The 17,192-nt window shown below is 40.6% G+C and overlaps 1 protein-coding gene across 1 annotated transcript in view; it reads left to right on the top strand.

Annotated features, from left to right (window-relative positions):
- Window positions 1-17,192, top strand: part of GEN1 (GEN1 Holliday junction 5' flap endonuclease) — a 68,750-nt gene that overhangs the window by 30,612 nt on the left and 20,946 nt on the right. The window contains exons 6-10 of the mRNA XM_073625344.1: window positions 7,151-7,224; window positions 13,480-13,571; window positions 15,790-15,940; window positions 16,017-16,053; window positions 16,135-16,215. Coding sequence (XP_073481445.1) covers window positions 7,151-7,224; window positions 13,480-13,571; window positions 15,790-15,940; window positions 16,017-16,053; window positions 16,135-16,215 — 435 coding nt within the window. The remainder of the gene's footprint in view (window positions 1-7,150; window positions 7,225-13,479; window positions 13,572-15,789; window positions 15,941-16,016; window positions 16,054-16,134; window positions 16,216-17,192) is intronic.

Below are 17,192 nucleotides of genomic sequence, written 5' to 3'. Positions count from 1 at the left end.
TGAAATTGCATACTGCGGGGCTCAGTGAGGAGAGCTCTGGAGGCTGATTGGATGGAAGAGACACATCCCCCTTCACACAGCACACAGAAACAGAGTTGAGGCTGTCAATTATAGGCTGTGTGCTGGAGCTCCCTCCCCTCTCACCTGTTTTTCTCATGGTATCAGATAGCAAAAGAACAGGGCAGCAGACAGAAATCACAATTAGTGCTCTGGATTTGGATTGAGATTAATACACACTATTGAGGGATAGGCTTTGTTCATAATTCATGCATTGCGGCTGTGGCATGTGAGCAGCTGTATTGTAGAATTTAGGTGGGCGATTGGGGGGGGGGGGGGGTAAAACAGCAGCTAAGCCACCTCCCTTTTTTTAACCCCCTATCTCACACACACACACACACACACACACACACACACAGACATCTTTTGTTTTGCCGCAGCTCCAATGTATTTAGCTGATTTAAACGAAAAGTTCAGTTGGGCTTTAAATGAGTGCAGCCAATCATACATAATTTTTATGCTAGACCAGCTGCTTAAAGTTAAATCTGTGGAATTGGATAGCAGCAGATAGCACAGCCAACCATTGGCAGGGAAATAGTCATCCAACCAAACTGATTTATTTTTTTTTCAATTGATTGCTGTTGTTTTTAAAATGAAAGTTGTATGTCATGGAAGTCTGCCCACTCTCATCCACTGCTTGACTCTGCACATTTAGTGATCCATCCAACTGCCATTTACTGTTTGTGGTTGGCATTATTCTTCTTCTGCTTTATTATTCAGCTGATATCAGTGTGCTGGTTGTGTCCAGCTGAGAAATAGACTGACAAATCCTTACATCCTATCCTTTTAGAGTGTAATAAGATCAGTTCAGTAATATCATGCCCTGAGCAGAATTACCCGCTGGATGTAGCTGGGAACAGGCGGTAGCTTCTCTCCCAGACAGGAGTCATTACTGTGAATGTTTAGCCAGTTCTTGCCCGTATAATGCAGAAGGTTGACGGAGGCTCTGGTGACATCTGGCTCCAATTTGCTTCTGTTTGTCATACCTGTGCTAAATGGGCAACACCTTTCCACCCGACTGCTCTCAAGTGTTAATGACTCCTGAGCACTTCCTATCTGCTAATGTTTGAGAAATCCCAATGAAATCACTTTGTTCAGTTCATTAGTACAGATGTACTGTGTTTATTAGAGTTCTTTAAGTAGTGGAGGAAAAATAAAATCTCTTTGGTGGGATTATTTTTTTAACGTTCGGGCTTACTTTGCTGTTCAGATTTCAGAATAGCCCTTATCCCTTTATACTGAATCTGAGCTTTGCCAACATAGGTCAAAACTACACGTTCACATTCACCAGCTTCACATACATGTGCTCTATTTGGCTCCTGGGAGTGCAGAAAATACGCAATGGAAGTGATTTACTAAAGCTGCAGAGTGCAAAATCTGGTGCAGCTCTGCATAGAAACCACTCGGCTTCCATTTTTTTTTTTTTTTTTGTCAAAGCTTAATTGAACACGCTGAAGCTGATTGGCTATTGTGCAGGGCTGGACCAGCTTTTGCACTCTCCAGTTTTTAGTAAATCAGTCCCAATATTTCAAGTAAGTACTGTGGGAGCATGAGACTATTTTCCTCCACCCACATGACAGCTCTGGTGTCTGGTGATTGGATGCTCAGGAACTCAGCGCTGTCGCTTGAGGATGAGAAAAAGAGTCCTCAAAGTCCATATAAAATAAGCTGTTCTGATTTGCTTAATACTTTGGCTCAGTGCATCAAGAAATAATAGTCTGTCAATCAGTATGACAGGCTGGCAATCAGCATTTTCAGAAGTTTGCAATGTCAGCGTCATTGATTTTACAGCAAAGGTTTCCTTTATTGATAATTGTTACTGACATGTAACAGTAAGCCACTCTAGGTCACTTTGTTAGAAATTCTGTGTGTGTATGTATATGTGTGTGTGTATATATATATATATATATATATATATATATATATATATATATATATATATATAAATTATATACACAGTGCCTTGCAAAAGTATTCACCCCCCTTGGCATTTTTTGTGTTTTGTTGCCTCACAACCTGGAATTAACATGGATTGTTTGAGGATTTGCATAATTTAATTTACAGAACATGCCCACAACTTTGAAGATGTTTTTTTTTTTTTTTCTTTTATTATTGTGAAACAAACAACAAATGTCCCCTGGGGCAGGACCCAAGTCCCCAAACACTTTTTATGTCAATAACCTTGCATATAAGCTTATAAAATGAGCACTTTTGATGTTTCATGTTCGCGTCGCATAGACTTTAACGGTGTTCGCGTGTTTGTCCGAATATTTTGCCTATTCGCATGTTCTGGTGCGAACGGAACCGGGAGGTGTTCAGCTCATCCCTATCCATCATCCAAAAATGGAAAGAGTATGGCACAACTGCAAACCAACCAAAACCGTCCACCTAAACTGACAGGCCGGGCAAGGAGAGCATTAATCAGAGAAGCAGCCAAGAGGCCCATGGTAACTCTGGAGGAGCTGCGGAGATCCACAGATCAGGTGGAAGAATCTGTCCACAGGACAACTATTAGTCGTGCACTCCACAAATCTGACCTTTATGGAAGAGTGGCAAGAAGAAAGTCATTGTTGAAAGAAAGCTATAAGAATTCCCATTTGCAGTTTGCGAGAAGTCATGTGGGGGACACAGCAAACATGTGGAAGAAGGTGCTCTGGTCAGATGAGACTAAAATTGAACTTTTTGGCCTAAAAGCAAAACACTATGTGGAAAACTAACACTGCACATCACCCTGAACACACCATCCCCACCGTGAAACGTTATGGCAGTATCCTGTTGTGGGGATGCTTTTCTTCTGCAGGGACAGGGAAGCTGGTCAGAGTTGATGGGAAGATGGATGGAGCCAAATACAGAGCAATTTTGGAAAACCTGTTAGTCTGCAAAACACTTGAGACTGGGGTGGAGGTTCACCTTCCAGCAGGACAACGACCTTAAACAGACAGCCAGAGCTACAATGGAATGGTTTAGATCAAAGCATTTTCATGTGTTAGAAAGGCCCAGTCAAAGTCCAGACCTAAATCCAATTGATAATCTGTGGCAAGACTTGAAAATTGCTATTCACAAACGCTCTTCATGCAATCTGACAGATCTTGAGCTATTTTGTAAAGAAGAATGGGCAAAAGTGTCACTCTCTAGATGTGCAAAGCTGGTAGAGACATCCCCAAAAGACTTGCAGGTGTAATTGCAGTGAAAGGTGGTTCTACAAAGTATTGACTTGAGGGCTGAATACAAATGCACGCCACACTTTTCCCATGAAATACTGAGAATAATTACACTACAACAACAGATCAAGGCACCTCATCTCAATTGAAGAGTTTGGCGAAGAGTAGGAAGGGAGATTTTTGTGGTGCCACTAGTAAGTAAGAATAATTTATTTAATAAAATTAATTTTTATTTAATATCAAAGGTAAAAAAAAAAAGAGTAAATAAGTTGATTCTCTTTAGATACAAAAATATACATATAAAATCAACAAAATATTACACTTGTACGTATAGGGCTAAATGTAGCTGTAAAGTGCCTGTTTGACTCTACATGTTTCGCTATATGCTTCTTTGGGAACGGCAAGGAAAATATTAACTACAAAAGAGAAAATGTACAAATAAGACATAGAAATAGAAGACAAAACTGAATCATAAAATATCAGAACTAATAAACAATATAACGGGAGCGCATCAGAGTACTCTATTAATATGGAAACATTGGAAATCAAAAATCCAGAGCCAAATACAATGGACCCTGTTTAAATAATCTCAGGCTTGATGATTCTTCACAAAGGGATAGAGGTACAATGGCAATGGGGAACTTACCCAACATATACAGGATAAATGGGGAGTGTATCAGACTCGTGTGTTATGGATGGAGAAGGCAGACAGGGGAATGTCAAAATCCAACAATAGCCATCGCAGAATGATCGCCAGAATAGATGGTAAAGTAATTCCTATAAGATATACATGATAATACAGCAATGAGTGAAAATTAATTTTCACCCTCCTGTACTACAATCAAAGAATGAAAAAACTTTTTCTAATTTGCCCTTCCCCCAATTTCCTTTTTTCTCCCCTTTTTTTTCTTTTTCTTATTTTTCCTTCCTCATCTTTTCTTTCCCTTCTTTTTCTCATCTCCTCCTTTTTTTTTTTTTCCTTTTCTCGTCAATTATTTTTTCATTCTTTGATTGTTTAGTAGTACAGGAGGGTGGAAATAAGTTTTCACTCATTGCTGTATTATCATGTATATCTTATAGGAATTATTTTGCCATCTATTCTGGTGCTCATCCGGCGATGTCTATTGTTGGATTTTGACATTCCCCTGTCTGCCTTCTCCATCCATAACACAGGAGTCTGATAAACTCCCCATTTATCTCGTATATGTTGGGTAAGTTCCCTATTGTCATTGCACCTCTATCCCTCTGTGAGAATCATCAAGCCTGAGATTATTTAAACAATGTCCATTGTATTTGGCTCTGGATTTTTAATTTCCAGTGTTTTCATATTAATAAAGTACTCTGATGCGCTCCTGTTATATTGTTTATTAGTTCTGATATTTTATGATTCAGTTTGGTCTTATATTTGTATGTCTTCTTTGTACATTTTCTCTTTTGTAGTAAATATTTGCCTTACCGTTCCCGAAGAAGCATATTCCGAAACATGTACAGGCAGTCCCCGACTTACGAACGCCTGACTTACGAACGACTCCTACCTACGAACGGCCTCAATGCCGGCTGCTTGTGCTCCATGCTTGTCCTGGATACCTCCAAGCAACTATCTTGCCACATTCCACACTGCAGTACTTCATGTGCTGCATGGCCAGAAGAGCCTCAGAAGGCCCGGAACATCCCTCCACAGGCAGACGCCGGAACATCCCACATTCCTGCAAAGGCGGAAGTTACACTTACAAGCAGTGTTCCGACTTGCGAACAGATTTCACTTACGAACAAACCTACAGTCCTTAACGTGTTCGTAACTCGGGGACTTCCTGTAGAGTCAAACAGGCACTTTATAGCTACATTTAGCCCTATGCGTACAATTGTAATATTTTGTTGATTTTATATGTATATTTTTGTACCTAAAGTGTCAACTTGTTTAATATCAAAGGTATAAAAAAGAGTAAATTATTTTTATTAAATATACCGTATTTATCGGCGTATAACACGCACTTTTTTCCCCTTAAAATCAGGGGAAAGTCGCAGGTGCGTGTTATACGCCGATCCCCTGCGATCCCGAGCTGTCAAAGTGTCAAAATCGCCGACCGCGATTTGTGTATTTCGGCGCCGGCGGCGCCATTTTCAAATCGCGGTCGGCGATTTTGAAGCCCACAAAGCAGGGACAGGGGATCGAAGCCTGCACTGGGGACAAGGCTGCACTGGGGACAAGGCTGCACTGGGGAAGGCTGCACTGGGGAAGGCTGCACTGAGAAGGCTGCACTGACATGGCTGCACTGGGGAAGGCTGCACTGACATGGCTGCACTGACATGGCTGCACTGACAAGGCTGCACTGGGGAAGGCTGCACTGACAAGGCTGCACTGGGGAAGGCTGCACTGACAAGGCTGCACTGACAAGGCTGCACTGGGGAAGGCTGCACTGACAAGGCTGCACTGACATGGCTGCACTGGGGCAAGGCTGCACTGAGAAGGCTGCAATGATCGGCATTTAAATGTAAGTTTTTTTCCCTTCAACTTCCCTCCTAAAAGTTTTTTTTTCCTTAAAATTCCCTCCTAAATTGGGGTGCGTGTTATACGCCGATAAATACGGTATTTTTTTCCTGCTTATTAGTGGCACCACAAAAATCCTCCTTCCTACTCTTTTCCACACTTTTCCCATATTTATTTGTAAAAAATTTTGAAAAATCATTTTCCTTCCACTTCACAATCATGTGCCACTTTGTGTTGAAAATAAAATACGTTTGTTTTTGGTTGTAACATGACAAACTGTGGAAAATGTTAAGGGGTATGAATACTTTTTCAAGGCACTGTATGGCCATCTTTAGAGGCTAATGCTTTTGGCCTCTCCTCTTACAAGCCTCTACTCACCAGCCACTGTTTGTTTGGTTTTTTTTTTTGTTCTTTTTTGTTTTTTCCTGGGCGCATTGACCAGTTGTGAGGCTTGTGTGTGTGGGGGATGCGGAGTGCAGACTCCAAGGTTAAAGTGAAAGTCCATGCAAAAACTAAAATCCCTGCATTTATAGCCACCAGCGTTCTAACACTAACCTCTCTAGCCCTGTAAAGGAAAAAAACGAGTATACATACCTTTTTTGAAGCCGATCCAATTGGATCCCACGCTGAGCTGTCAGCCGCGGCTTCGCTGTGGAGGCAGGTGCAGAGGACACGAACGACAAGGGAAGCCCCATAGTAAGTCTCTATGGGTGACGTCACTTCCCATTCATTTCACAGCCATCGTCGGGCCGTGTCCTTTGCAGAGCTTTCCTCACTGGAGATCGAGTCAGATCAGGTTAAAAAAATGTATGTATACTCGTTTTTTCTTTACAGGGCTAGAGAGGTTAGTGTTAGATCGGTGGTGTCTATAGATGCAGGGATTTTAGTTTTTGCATGGACTTCCACTTTAGGTTGTTGTTTGCAATACTTTTTTGACCTGGGTTTTGGGGCCCCTGGGGTACTCTAGAAAGTAATGGAAAGTGCATAAGGGTGACTATTGTTGCATCCAAGTGACACCAGAGATGACTGAAACTAATGGGTGCATAATATAAATGCATACATTTCTTCTAATAAGAAGTACTTGCATATAACATATACTGTATATTTATTACAGGTATAGCCCTGTCAATTTGTGCAGCACTTTTACATATATATAATACGTTCCCATCAGTTCTTGCCCTCAAGGGGCTTACAATCTAAGGTGTCTAACTCGCATTCATGCATACATATACTGGGGCCAATTTTAATCTGGAGCCTATTAACCAACCAGCATGTCTTTGGGGGGTGGGAGGAAACCCGCGCAGGCACAGAAATAACATGCAAACTCTGTACAAGAAAATGACACACTCCTGACCAAAACCTACACTCTTGTCATTGTTGGTTACAATTTCAGTTATTTGGTTTATTGAGTCGTTTAAAATGTGTGTACATTTATTTCTTTGAGGGCTTGCCTGGCATTGGAAGAGAAATGGCATTGAAGTTCATCAGGTCTCTGAATGGAGAGAGTGTGCTACACAGGTAAAATGAAATCCTAAATGTAAACCGCATCATTTATATCAAAGAGGGACCTAGTGTACACCTTTACTTTCCATGGCCCCTCCTGTTCTCTGTTTGCATCATTGAGCCTTTTTTTTTTCTTTGATTTGCCCAGAACTTACCAGCATGTCTTTTGGAGTGTGGGAGGAAACTGAAACCCGTGCAAACTCTGTTTATAGTGTCCTGTTTGTGATTTTTATTTTTTATTATGTCTTTTTCTTTATTGCTTTAAATTCTTTCGACAATATCAAATACATCCATATAAATCCGAATTCTAGAATACACCCATCAATCATCCCAAAACCCTTACCCACTCTATAAAATACACATATAAAAAAAAAATCTTTGTTCACCAGTGTCATATATTTTAGATATACTTTGTGCACAAGGGGAACTAAACAATTTTTCTATTGATCTCAGATTTTCTTTTCCTCGTAGCGGTTGTGCAGGTGACTGTAAAAAGTGCAATAGTTGTGTGTGCCTCCATCTATCCAATGGCATACTTCCCCATTTTTGTCTTAATTCAGTGAAAGTGCAAATTCTATTCCCCTTCATCACATCCTGTATCTGTATAAACTCTTTTTTTTTTTTGCCCATTTTAACAAAATACAAATATTCTTCTTTGCCGGGTTTAAAATAATTTGTGTCTATTAGTGTAATTAAAGGTCCATTATATTCCCACTTATATAGCCTACAAAGGCCATCCCATACCCTAAAAGTGTTCCTAGACAGTGAATTTGTGCTACAACCCCTGGCAAAAATTATGGAATCACCAGTCCCTGAGGATGTTCCTTCAGTTGTTTATTGTTGTAGAAAAAAAGCAGATCACAGACATGGCCAAAAACTAAAGGCATTTCAAATGGCAACTTTCTGGCTTTAAGAAACACTAAAAGAAATCAAGAAAAATAATTGTGGTGGCCAGTAACAGTTAGATTTATAGAACAAGCACAGGGAATAAATTATGGAATCACTCAATTCTGAGGAAAAAATTATGGAATCACCCTGTGAATTTTCATTACAAACACTAACACCTGCATCAGATTAAATCTGCTTGCTAGTATGTAGGTAAAGAGGGTAAATCATCACGCAGTGTTGCACAAGATGTTGGTTGTTCACAGTCGGCTGTGTCTAAAACATGGACCAAATACAAACAACATGGGAAAGTGGTTAAAGGCAAGCATACTGGTAGACCAAGGAAGACATCAAAGCGTCAAGACAGAAAACTTAAAGCAATATGCCTTGAAAACAGAAAATGTACAACAAAATAAATGAGGAACAAATGGGAGAAAACTGGAGTCAACATCTGTGACCGAACTGTAAGAAACCGCCTAAAGGAAATGGGATTTACATACAGAAAAGCTAAAAGAAAGCCATCTCTAACACCTAAACACAGAAAAAACAAGGTTACAATGGGCTAAGGAAAGGCGATCGTGGACTGTGGATGATTGGATGAAAGTCATATTCAGTGATGAATCTCGAATCTGCATTGGGCAAGGTGATGATGCTGGAACTTTTGTTTGGTGCCGTTCCAATGAGATTTATGCAGACGACTGTCTGAAGAAAACATGCAAATTTCCACAGTCAATTATGATATGGGGCTGCATGTCAGGTAAAGGCACTGGGGAGATAGCTGTCATTAAATCTTCAATAAATGCACAGGTTTACATTGACATTTTGGACACTTCTTATCCCATCTATTGAAGGATGTTTGGGGATGATGAAATCATTTATCAAGATGATAATGCATCTTGCCATAGAGCAAAAAAACTATGAAAAAATTCCTTGAAGAAAGACACATAAGGTCAATGTCCTGCCCTACAAACAGTCCGGATCTCAATCCAATTGAAAATCTGTGGTGGAAGTTAAAGAAAATGGTCCATGACAAGGCTCCAACCTGCAAAGATGATTTGGCAACAGCAATCAGAGAAGGCTGGAGCCAGATTGATGAAGAATACTGTTTATCACTCATTAAGTCAATGCCTCAGAGACTGCAAGCAGTTATAAAAGTCAGAGGTGGTGAAACAAAGTACTAGTGATGTGTTGGAGTGTTATTTTGTTTGTTTGTTTTTCATGATTCCATAATTTTTTCCCTCAGAATTGAGTGATTCCATAATTTATTCCCTGTGCTTGTTCTATAAATCTAACTGTTACTGGCCACCACAATTATTTCTCTTGATTTCTTTTAGTGTTTCTTAAAGCCAGAAAGTTGCCATTTGAAATACCTTTAGTTTTTGGCCATGTCTGTGATCTGCTTTTTTTCTACAACAATAAACAACTGAAGGAACATCCTCAGGGACTGGTGATTCCATAATTTTTGCCAGGGGTTGTATTAGCAAATTCTCTATCTCCTTGGAATCCATACCATCTTATCTAACTCAACTTTACTTTTGTGCCAGTTCAATCCCCACCCAGCTTTTAACTTCTCTATTCTGTATCCAATCCGCTAATCGTGAGATAATTGCCTGATAGTACTTTTTAAAGTCAGGTACTGCTAGTCCCCCATTTTTCTTCCCCCTTAGCTAATACTGTGTAAGAGATCCTTGGTCGTTTATGTGCCCAAATGTATTTTTAGTACAATAGTTCTCAGTTTCCTAAATTATTCTTGGGGTACAGCGATCGGCATCATTTGAAATATGTATATTACCTTAGGCAGAATGTTCATTTTTAACGCATTTATTCTCCCTAGCCACCAGAGGGGTCTGTGTCTCAATACACTCAATTGCTCCTTAATCTTGTTTAGGATTGGGATATAGTTGACCTTATACCAGGTCCCCGGGGATGCTGTTAACGTAACTTCAAGGTATCCTAATTCCTCCCTACACCATACGAAGAGGAATTTAGGTTGTATCGCCTGCTGTTCTCTTTGTGAGGTTGTTATGTTAAAAATCTCCGACTTGGCTGTATTATTCTTTATAGTTTGAGATCTTCCCTTAACAGTCCAGCTCCTCTAACACAATCGGCAATGTTATCCTAGGGTCAAGATATAAAAGAGTACATTGTCTGCATAAGTAGCCACGTTATACTCATTGTCCCCTATTCTCACCCCTCTAATATCTGTGTTTTTGTGAATCACCGCCAGCAGGGGCTCCAGAGTTATTGCAAACAACATTGGAGAAAGGGGGCATCCCTGCCTAGTACCATTAAATAATTCCAAAGAGGGGAATAGTTCTCTGTTTATTAGGATGTTTGCCGTTGGATGATAATGAAACGCAGAGATCCATTGTATCATCCTGTTACCGATATCTAGATGTTTCAGGGTTTCTAACATGAAACTCCAGTTTACCCTGTCGAAAGCCTTTTCGGCATCTATCGACAGTAGTACAACCGTTGCCTCTCTCTTTTTCGCCTCATAGACCACAAATAGTGATTTGAGGCAGTTTTCACTCACTCCCGTCCCACCACAAATCCTACCTGATCATTATGGATCCATATTGGCAGTAGGGGTTTGAATCTTTCTGCTATTATTTTGGCAAATATCTTTATATCTTTATTTAACAGTGATATTGGTCTATAGCTCATATAGGCCGCCGGATCCTTTCCCTCCTTTAAAATAAGGGTTATATAGGTCAGCATTGACTTCTCCGGCAGATTCACTCCCTCCAATTGTGTTCAGGTATTCACACAATTTGGGGACTAATTGTTTTTGGAACCTTTTATAATACAGTGTCGAGTACCCATCAGGTCTTGGGCTCTTCCCCGATGCCATACTTTTTATTGCCCTTATCACTTCCTCCTGTGTGATCGTTTCCTCTGTTTTGGGATCCTAACCACGCACTCCAGTGCTGCAAGGCAGAAGTGCTAACCATTTAGCCATAGTGCTCCTTTATCAGTTTTTTACTGTGTTCCTGATGGGGAGGTTAACCCTCTTTATCCTAGTGACCTCTGTGACAGCAAGTGATGGGTAAAACCAAAATTTCTCCATCAATTTTATTAGTGTTATTTAGTCATTTTGGTAGTGTATTATATCTAGTAATTAAATTTCCTTTTTTAACACAAGCAGTGTAAATACTTGAAATTCGAGACGCAGCCCAAGGAGTCAATCAGCTGTCCTGCACTGCTCATGAGTCTGGTGCTTCTCTTTTTACTGTCCATTCACAAGCTGGGTGATGGACAAGATCTGTAAGAGCTACTGAACTTAAAGGATAAGTTCAACTTTTGGAACATGCGGAACCCGTATTCAGGGTAGAACATGTAACATGTTCCATCAGCTGCAGCCACCCCACCCCCACCCCCAGTGACAGCAGGTTGAGTTTGTCACCCCCGCTTTACAGGCTTCCCAAACAAAAAAAATAGGAAATGCACTTTTTTTTTACACATTTTTACCCCTTTTTTTTTTTTTTTACACATTTTTTGTTAAAGGGTGAACTTATCCTTTAAGTTGAAACTATACTGAACTGTTCTCCAGTGCTGTGATCCACCATAGATTCCCGCTGGCCACTGACATCTTCAGCCCAACAGTTTGCGGGTATCGATCCCCGGCCATTTTATTTGTCCAGCCTAAGGTGACATCACTCCTGCATGGGAGTTCAGTTAACTCGGCGTTGCAGGAACTTTAATGCAGAAGAAACGTGGAATGTCTCTTCTGCTTTAAAAATCCACCCTGTCCACAATTTTTATTTATTTTTTCAATAAAGTTTCACTTTAAAGTATAACTGTAGGCAAAATAAAATGACATGTTTGATGCAGCTTTCTGAGTCCCCCTTTAACCTAGTTGTATTACCTGTTGATTCTGCCAGTAGATCAGTTGTTTTTCACTAACTGTAACAGGCCAAGATTGGACAAAAACAAGGAGAGACCATCACCCTGCTGATTTGGGAGCTGGTGGTCACCTGATCAGCAGGTATTTATGGAACATTTTGGGCTCATGTACACTGGGCCACTTTTAGAGGCATTAGGTGTTTTTGTTTTTTTTTTTTTTTTGTTTTTTTTAAACCTGTAAAAGCACCTTTTATGTTGGCCTATGTGTCCATGCACACATAGGCACATGCAGGCATATTAGAGGAGCGTTTACATGCTGGAGAAAAAAAACAAAACACCAAACTCGTTTTAATGCTGGACATGTTTTTAGGTGCATTTTGAGCAGTGATGCATTCCAATAGCCAGAAAAAGTTAATATTCTGGCCAATAGAATCTATTAACACTCAAATGCTTGATCCACCTAAATGTGCTTAAACGCGTGTGCAATACCTGAGCACTCCAGCGTTGTGCCCATTTGCAGTTCTCTTCCCCCCCCCCCCCCCCTACACTTCCTGATCTCACTGGCTTTGCTCTGCCAATGGCTCCCACTGCTGTCAATCAAAACCAATGATGGAGTAAGGGGGGGGGGGGGGGGGAGAGTCCCAACAGCGAGGCTTGTGAGCAAGCCTGCAGGAGTGTCCCCATAGAAACAAAACATTTTCAACCACTTTAAATTCAAATAATACCTACTGTTTTGTAATATTTGGTTCAGAAGGGCTAAACAGATGCCCTGTGTGCATGAGGCCTTACTCACTCCAATATAAAAACCTTGCACAACTACATTTACAGAGTAAAAATTAACTATTTTAAGCAACTTTGGTATTTAAAGTGCGTGACCCCAATGAAAAATCTGGTCTCTTTCCCTACCAGACAGGGCTTTACTGTCTGGCTGAACTGTGCAAATATTAGGACTTTAATAGTCAAAATTACAAATTCTATTGGAAGGTAAAACCTTTCTCATATAATATTATTTATTATTATTATTATTTTTATACAGGATTTATAGAGCGCCAACAGTTTGCGCAGCGCTTTACAAAATGAAGGCAGACCTTATAGTTACAATATAATTTGGTACAAGAGGAATCAGAGGACCCTGCTCGTTAGGGCTTACACTCTAAGAATATGTATTTCATCTGTGTATTTAGTGATTTGACTGAGTGTAGCTTGCGAATTTTGATTCCCTAACCTAATGCAGACCAGAAAAGCTAGATTTCTGTACTTTTTTTAGGCCTGTGTTAACCCACTGGCTGTGTCTGCCTTCAGCAACACCTGAGTCACTGACCTGGAACCAGCATTTAGCACGTGAAGTCTGTATACCTGTTGTAGGTCAGCACAATGGCCAAGCAACTCTTGATTAGAAATGAAAGGTCCCCAATGGCAACCTACATATTTGGCCATACAGGTTTCCTTTAAGTCTGGATAATGCCAGAGTTTAGGAATGATTGATTACATTGGTTGCTTTCAGCTTGCTCAAGGGCATGACAATATTCTTCTTCACAGGTTTTACCAGTGGAGGAAGCAGTTTGATGATCCCACAGTTCCCCCTAAATCAGCCAAGAAGACCGCTCACTGTTCTGTCTGCTGTCATCCAGGTATATAGCCGCATCCTCTGCCATGTTTTATGGTCTGGAAATGAGTTGTTTACGTTCTGTTGTGGAACTCCTGGATAATAGATTGCGCTTGTCACATCTTCCTAATGGAACAAGAGTTTGCTAATTCCCTAATGATCTGCATAGTAAGTGCCGAGATGAAACATTTCCATGATTCATCACATAGGCTGTCTGATCACCTTCTGAGGGCTTGATTTTCGTACTAAATTTTGTGTATGGCAACATTAAAGTATAGCTAGAACCAAAATTATTTATTTATTTTTTTTTTTATTCTGCTTGATTTATATTTTTTGCCATCTATGTTCTATTAAGAATTTCCTTCTCTTCATGTCCCAAAAACATGAAAAGAAAGGTTTCTAAAGGAAGGGAAATCCTTGGACAGTTGTCCCTGGAACAAGTTTCCCCATTGAAATGTTTACCCTCTATTCCCGTTCTGGTAATAAGCTTGAATACATTTCCAGAATGTGTGTGCGTGTGACAATTATGTCAAATCTATGGCTCACTTTAAAGTAGGAGTCTACCCATAGAATTGTTAGAGACCCCGCCACCAACCTAAATTGCACAGAAAAATCTACTTGCAGTGTTTGTTTTTTTTGTTTTTTTTTTGTTTTTTTTTTGGGGGGGGGGGGGGGGGTGGTTCGTTTTTTTTCCTTTCCATGGGTGTTTTTTTTTTTTATTATTTATTTGCAAGTTGCCTTTGAACATACCAAAGGATTTGACTTCCAGGAAGAGTGGATTCCCTAGCACACCCTTCCCCTCTTATGAGGGAGCCTTATTACTGTCTGTCCTGGAATAGCGCCTGTGTACCTCTCACCCCAGTTTTAGGGCTTTTGGATTTCTACACAAGGGAGGCAGTTACAGGTAAATAAAAGAAGTTAACTGCACATATAATCTTATGGAAAAATTGTTGAAATGAATGGTCTGACAACTTTGCATAGATCCGGGGAGTTAGAACCTCTATCAGGTTTATATTGTGTTCCCATTAGAGATCCTGTCAAACTGAACTTTTCCATACTCCAATGCCAGGTCTTTCCCTCTGTGTGCTTCCTGCTTCCTCTGGCACCAAAGTCAATCACAGAGGGGGTGCAATCTTGAAGCGGTAACATATGGGTTGCTCAGTGTTCGAGCAATGCATCCATGCACTAGAAGCTGTACCCCCAGTGTTCATAAGCGACATCTTTGTTGCCTTCATGACTTCTAGTGTTTCTAGTGTCCCATCAAGCCTGTGTGCCTCTGATCCCCAGCATTCCCCACTGTCCTCATTGATTCCAGCCTTGTGTTCCCAGTTTATTCCAGGCTGCATCCAGCCTTGTGTTCCTAGTGTTCCTAGCCTGCGTTCAGCCATGTGATCCCAGTGAACTTTAGTCTGTATATTGTGCCTGTGACCCTGAGCCTGCTTCTGTGATCTTGGTGTTCCCCAGCCTGTATTCTTCTCCTTGGACCCCGTCCACTCCTGCCAGCATTCAGTCTTCCTCCACTGCTGTGTCTTCCTCTGCACTGATCCAAGCCATCTGCTTCTTTGCACCAGTGGGTTTCCCTGTGAGTTCCAGCAAGCCTCTCATTACAGAACTTGAGCACTCCCAGCCTGTTTTTCTACTCTGTGCCTGCATGTGCTTCTGTGTACTTCTGAAGATTAGGACTGAGAATTGGACTGAGACAAGTACACACTATAGAGACATATGCTTTGTTCATATTTCATGTCTGAGGTTTGCAATCACTTTAATGTATTTTAGACATGTTATTTTCTTGTGAAAACCTACCTTGAGTGAGACCGCTGCTGGACACCACCTTCTTGGATGCGATGTCAGCAGCCCTAAAAAAAAAAACCTCAGAGCTGTCACTCAAGTGACACTCGTATAGTATTCCTCGCTGCTTCTGATCAGCAGCTAGGCCAGAACGGACAGTAATGAGACACTCCCAGAAGAGGAGAGGACTAGGATACAAGAGAAGGGCCGTGCCAGGGAATTGACTCTTCTGGAGAAGTCAAATTATCTAGAAAGTTCAAAGGCACGTTGCAAGTAAAGAAAAAATCATTTGTACTTTTTTGTGCCCTTTTTCTGCAAGTGTTTGCAACATGGTCTCTTTAAATATGTCCCCCAAAATGCAAAATCTAAATTTACATGTAATATATGTTTTACCTTTTAATAACATTAAAAAAGAATTAGGTTAAAAGAAACATGTGCTGTGGTCCCTTTTTAAGGTTCAGCTAAGGAACACCAGCGGAAAGGATGCAGTCTGTGTGCCAGCGATCGCTACTGCGAGCCGCATGACTATGATTACCGTTGCCCATGTGAGTGGCATAAGTCTGAGGAAGAAAAAAAGAACAACCCCTTGGAATATACCTTTAAGACGTATGTGTGAGAGCAGGGCGGGGTTACCACTATCTATTTTTTCTTTATGTGAAAATCTTTGTTTTATGACCTGCAGGAAGGCAAGAAAACGTGAAGGCTTTCCTTACCACGAGGTAGAGTAACCAACCTGTCAATACCACAGTTATTAATATGGAGAGTATATGGCTTTCAATTTTCTTTCCTAAATATTGCAGGTTATCCAGGAATTCCTTGTAAACAAAGACAAATTATCAAAGGTGATCCGATGGGTCCGGCCTAGTCTACCTTGTTTCCAGGTAAATTATGTTTAATAAAATGCCCAACTGAAATTCTTCACTACTGACCCACAACAAAAAATAGCCTTACAATCATTTTTAAGATGTATAAAGCACATGGCCTATGTGACATTCAATTACAGAGATGTAGGATGTGAGTAATCGCTGTAAGTTTGCTGCAAACCCCTCTTTTCTGACCTAAGTCAGCCTATTCATGTTCTTGTGAGGCTATAGAATATAAGCTTGCTCTGAAAAGTTCATAAAGGGTTTCCTTTAATAGATATGCACAAATTCTACATAAGGCTGTATTTAAAGTGGCTGTAAACCCTTACGTATACCCAGTGAAGTAACTGGCCTCAGATGATACACAGAGATTAAACAATTTCTCCTACATAAGTTGTACATGTCTATCTGCAGTCTTCTCTTCTCTCATCCTGTCAAAGTGCAGAATTTATTAAGCTTATATGAGAGTTTAAAAAAAAAGGGGGGGTGGAGAACTGAAGAGCTCAATGAGGAGAGCTCTGAGGGCTGATTGAAGGAAAGGGACACACCCCTTCACATAGCACACCGTAACAGTAACAAAGCTGAGGCTGTCAATCTGCTGGAGATCCCTCCCCTATCACCATTTTTCTCTTGGTGTCAGAAAAAACTTGTCAGAAATTATTCATGCTGATAGCAGAGGAACAAAAAAGCAGACCGAAATGAAACTTGGTGCTCTTAGTTGAGGCAGGTACACACTATAGGGGGGATATGCTTCGTTATTTCATATCTGAGATGTACAACTACTTTAAAAATGGAGTCAAAAAGATGGCTCAAGAAGTGTCTTTATTGCTCTTTTACTTTGAGCCATACAGGCTATGGGAGCTTGTTTTTGTCCTAAGTTGACCAGGGTCCCACTATGTAGATAAAGGAAAGCCGGCAGCTCGATCTTCTACAATGAATACATTTATTAATCCAGGAGTGGTACAAAATAATACAGGGATTATGCGTTTCGGCGT

Source organism: Aquarana catesbeiana, linkage group LG04 (assembly GCF_042186555.1).
Source record: "Aquarana catesbeiana isolate 2022-GZ linkage group LG04, ASM4218655v1, whole genome shotgun sequence".
NCBI classification, from domain to species: domain Eukaryota; kingdom Metazoa; phylum Chordata; class Amphibia; order Anura; family Ranidae; genus Aquarana; species Aquarana catesbeiana.
The sequence above is the reverse complement of the archived record's forward strand: the minus strand, read 5'-3'. Positions and strand labels throughout refer to the sequence as shown.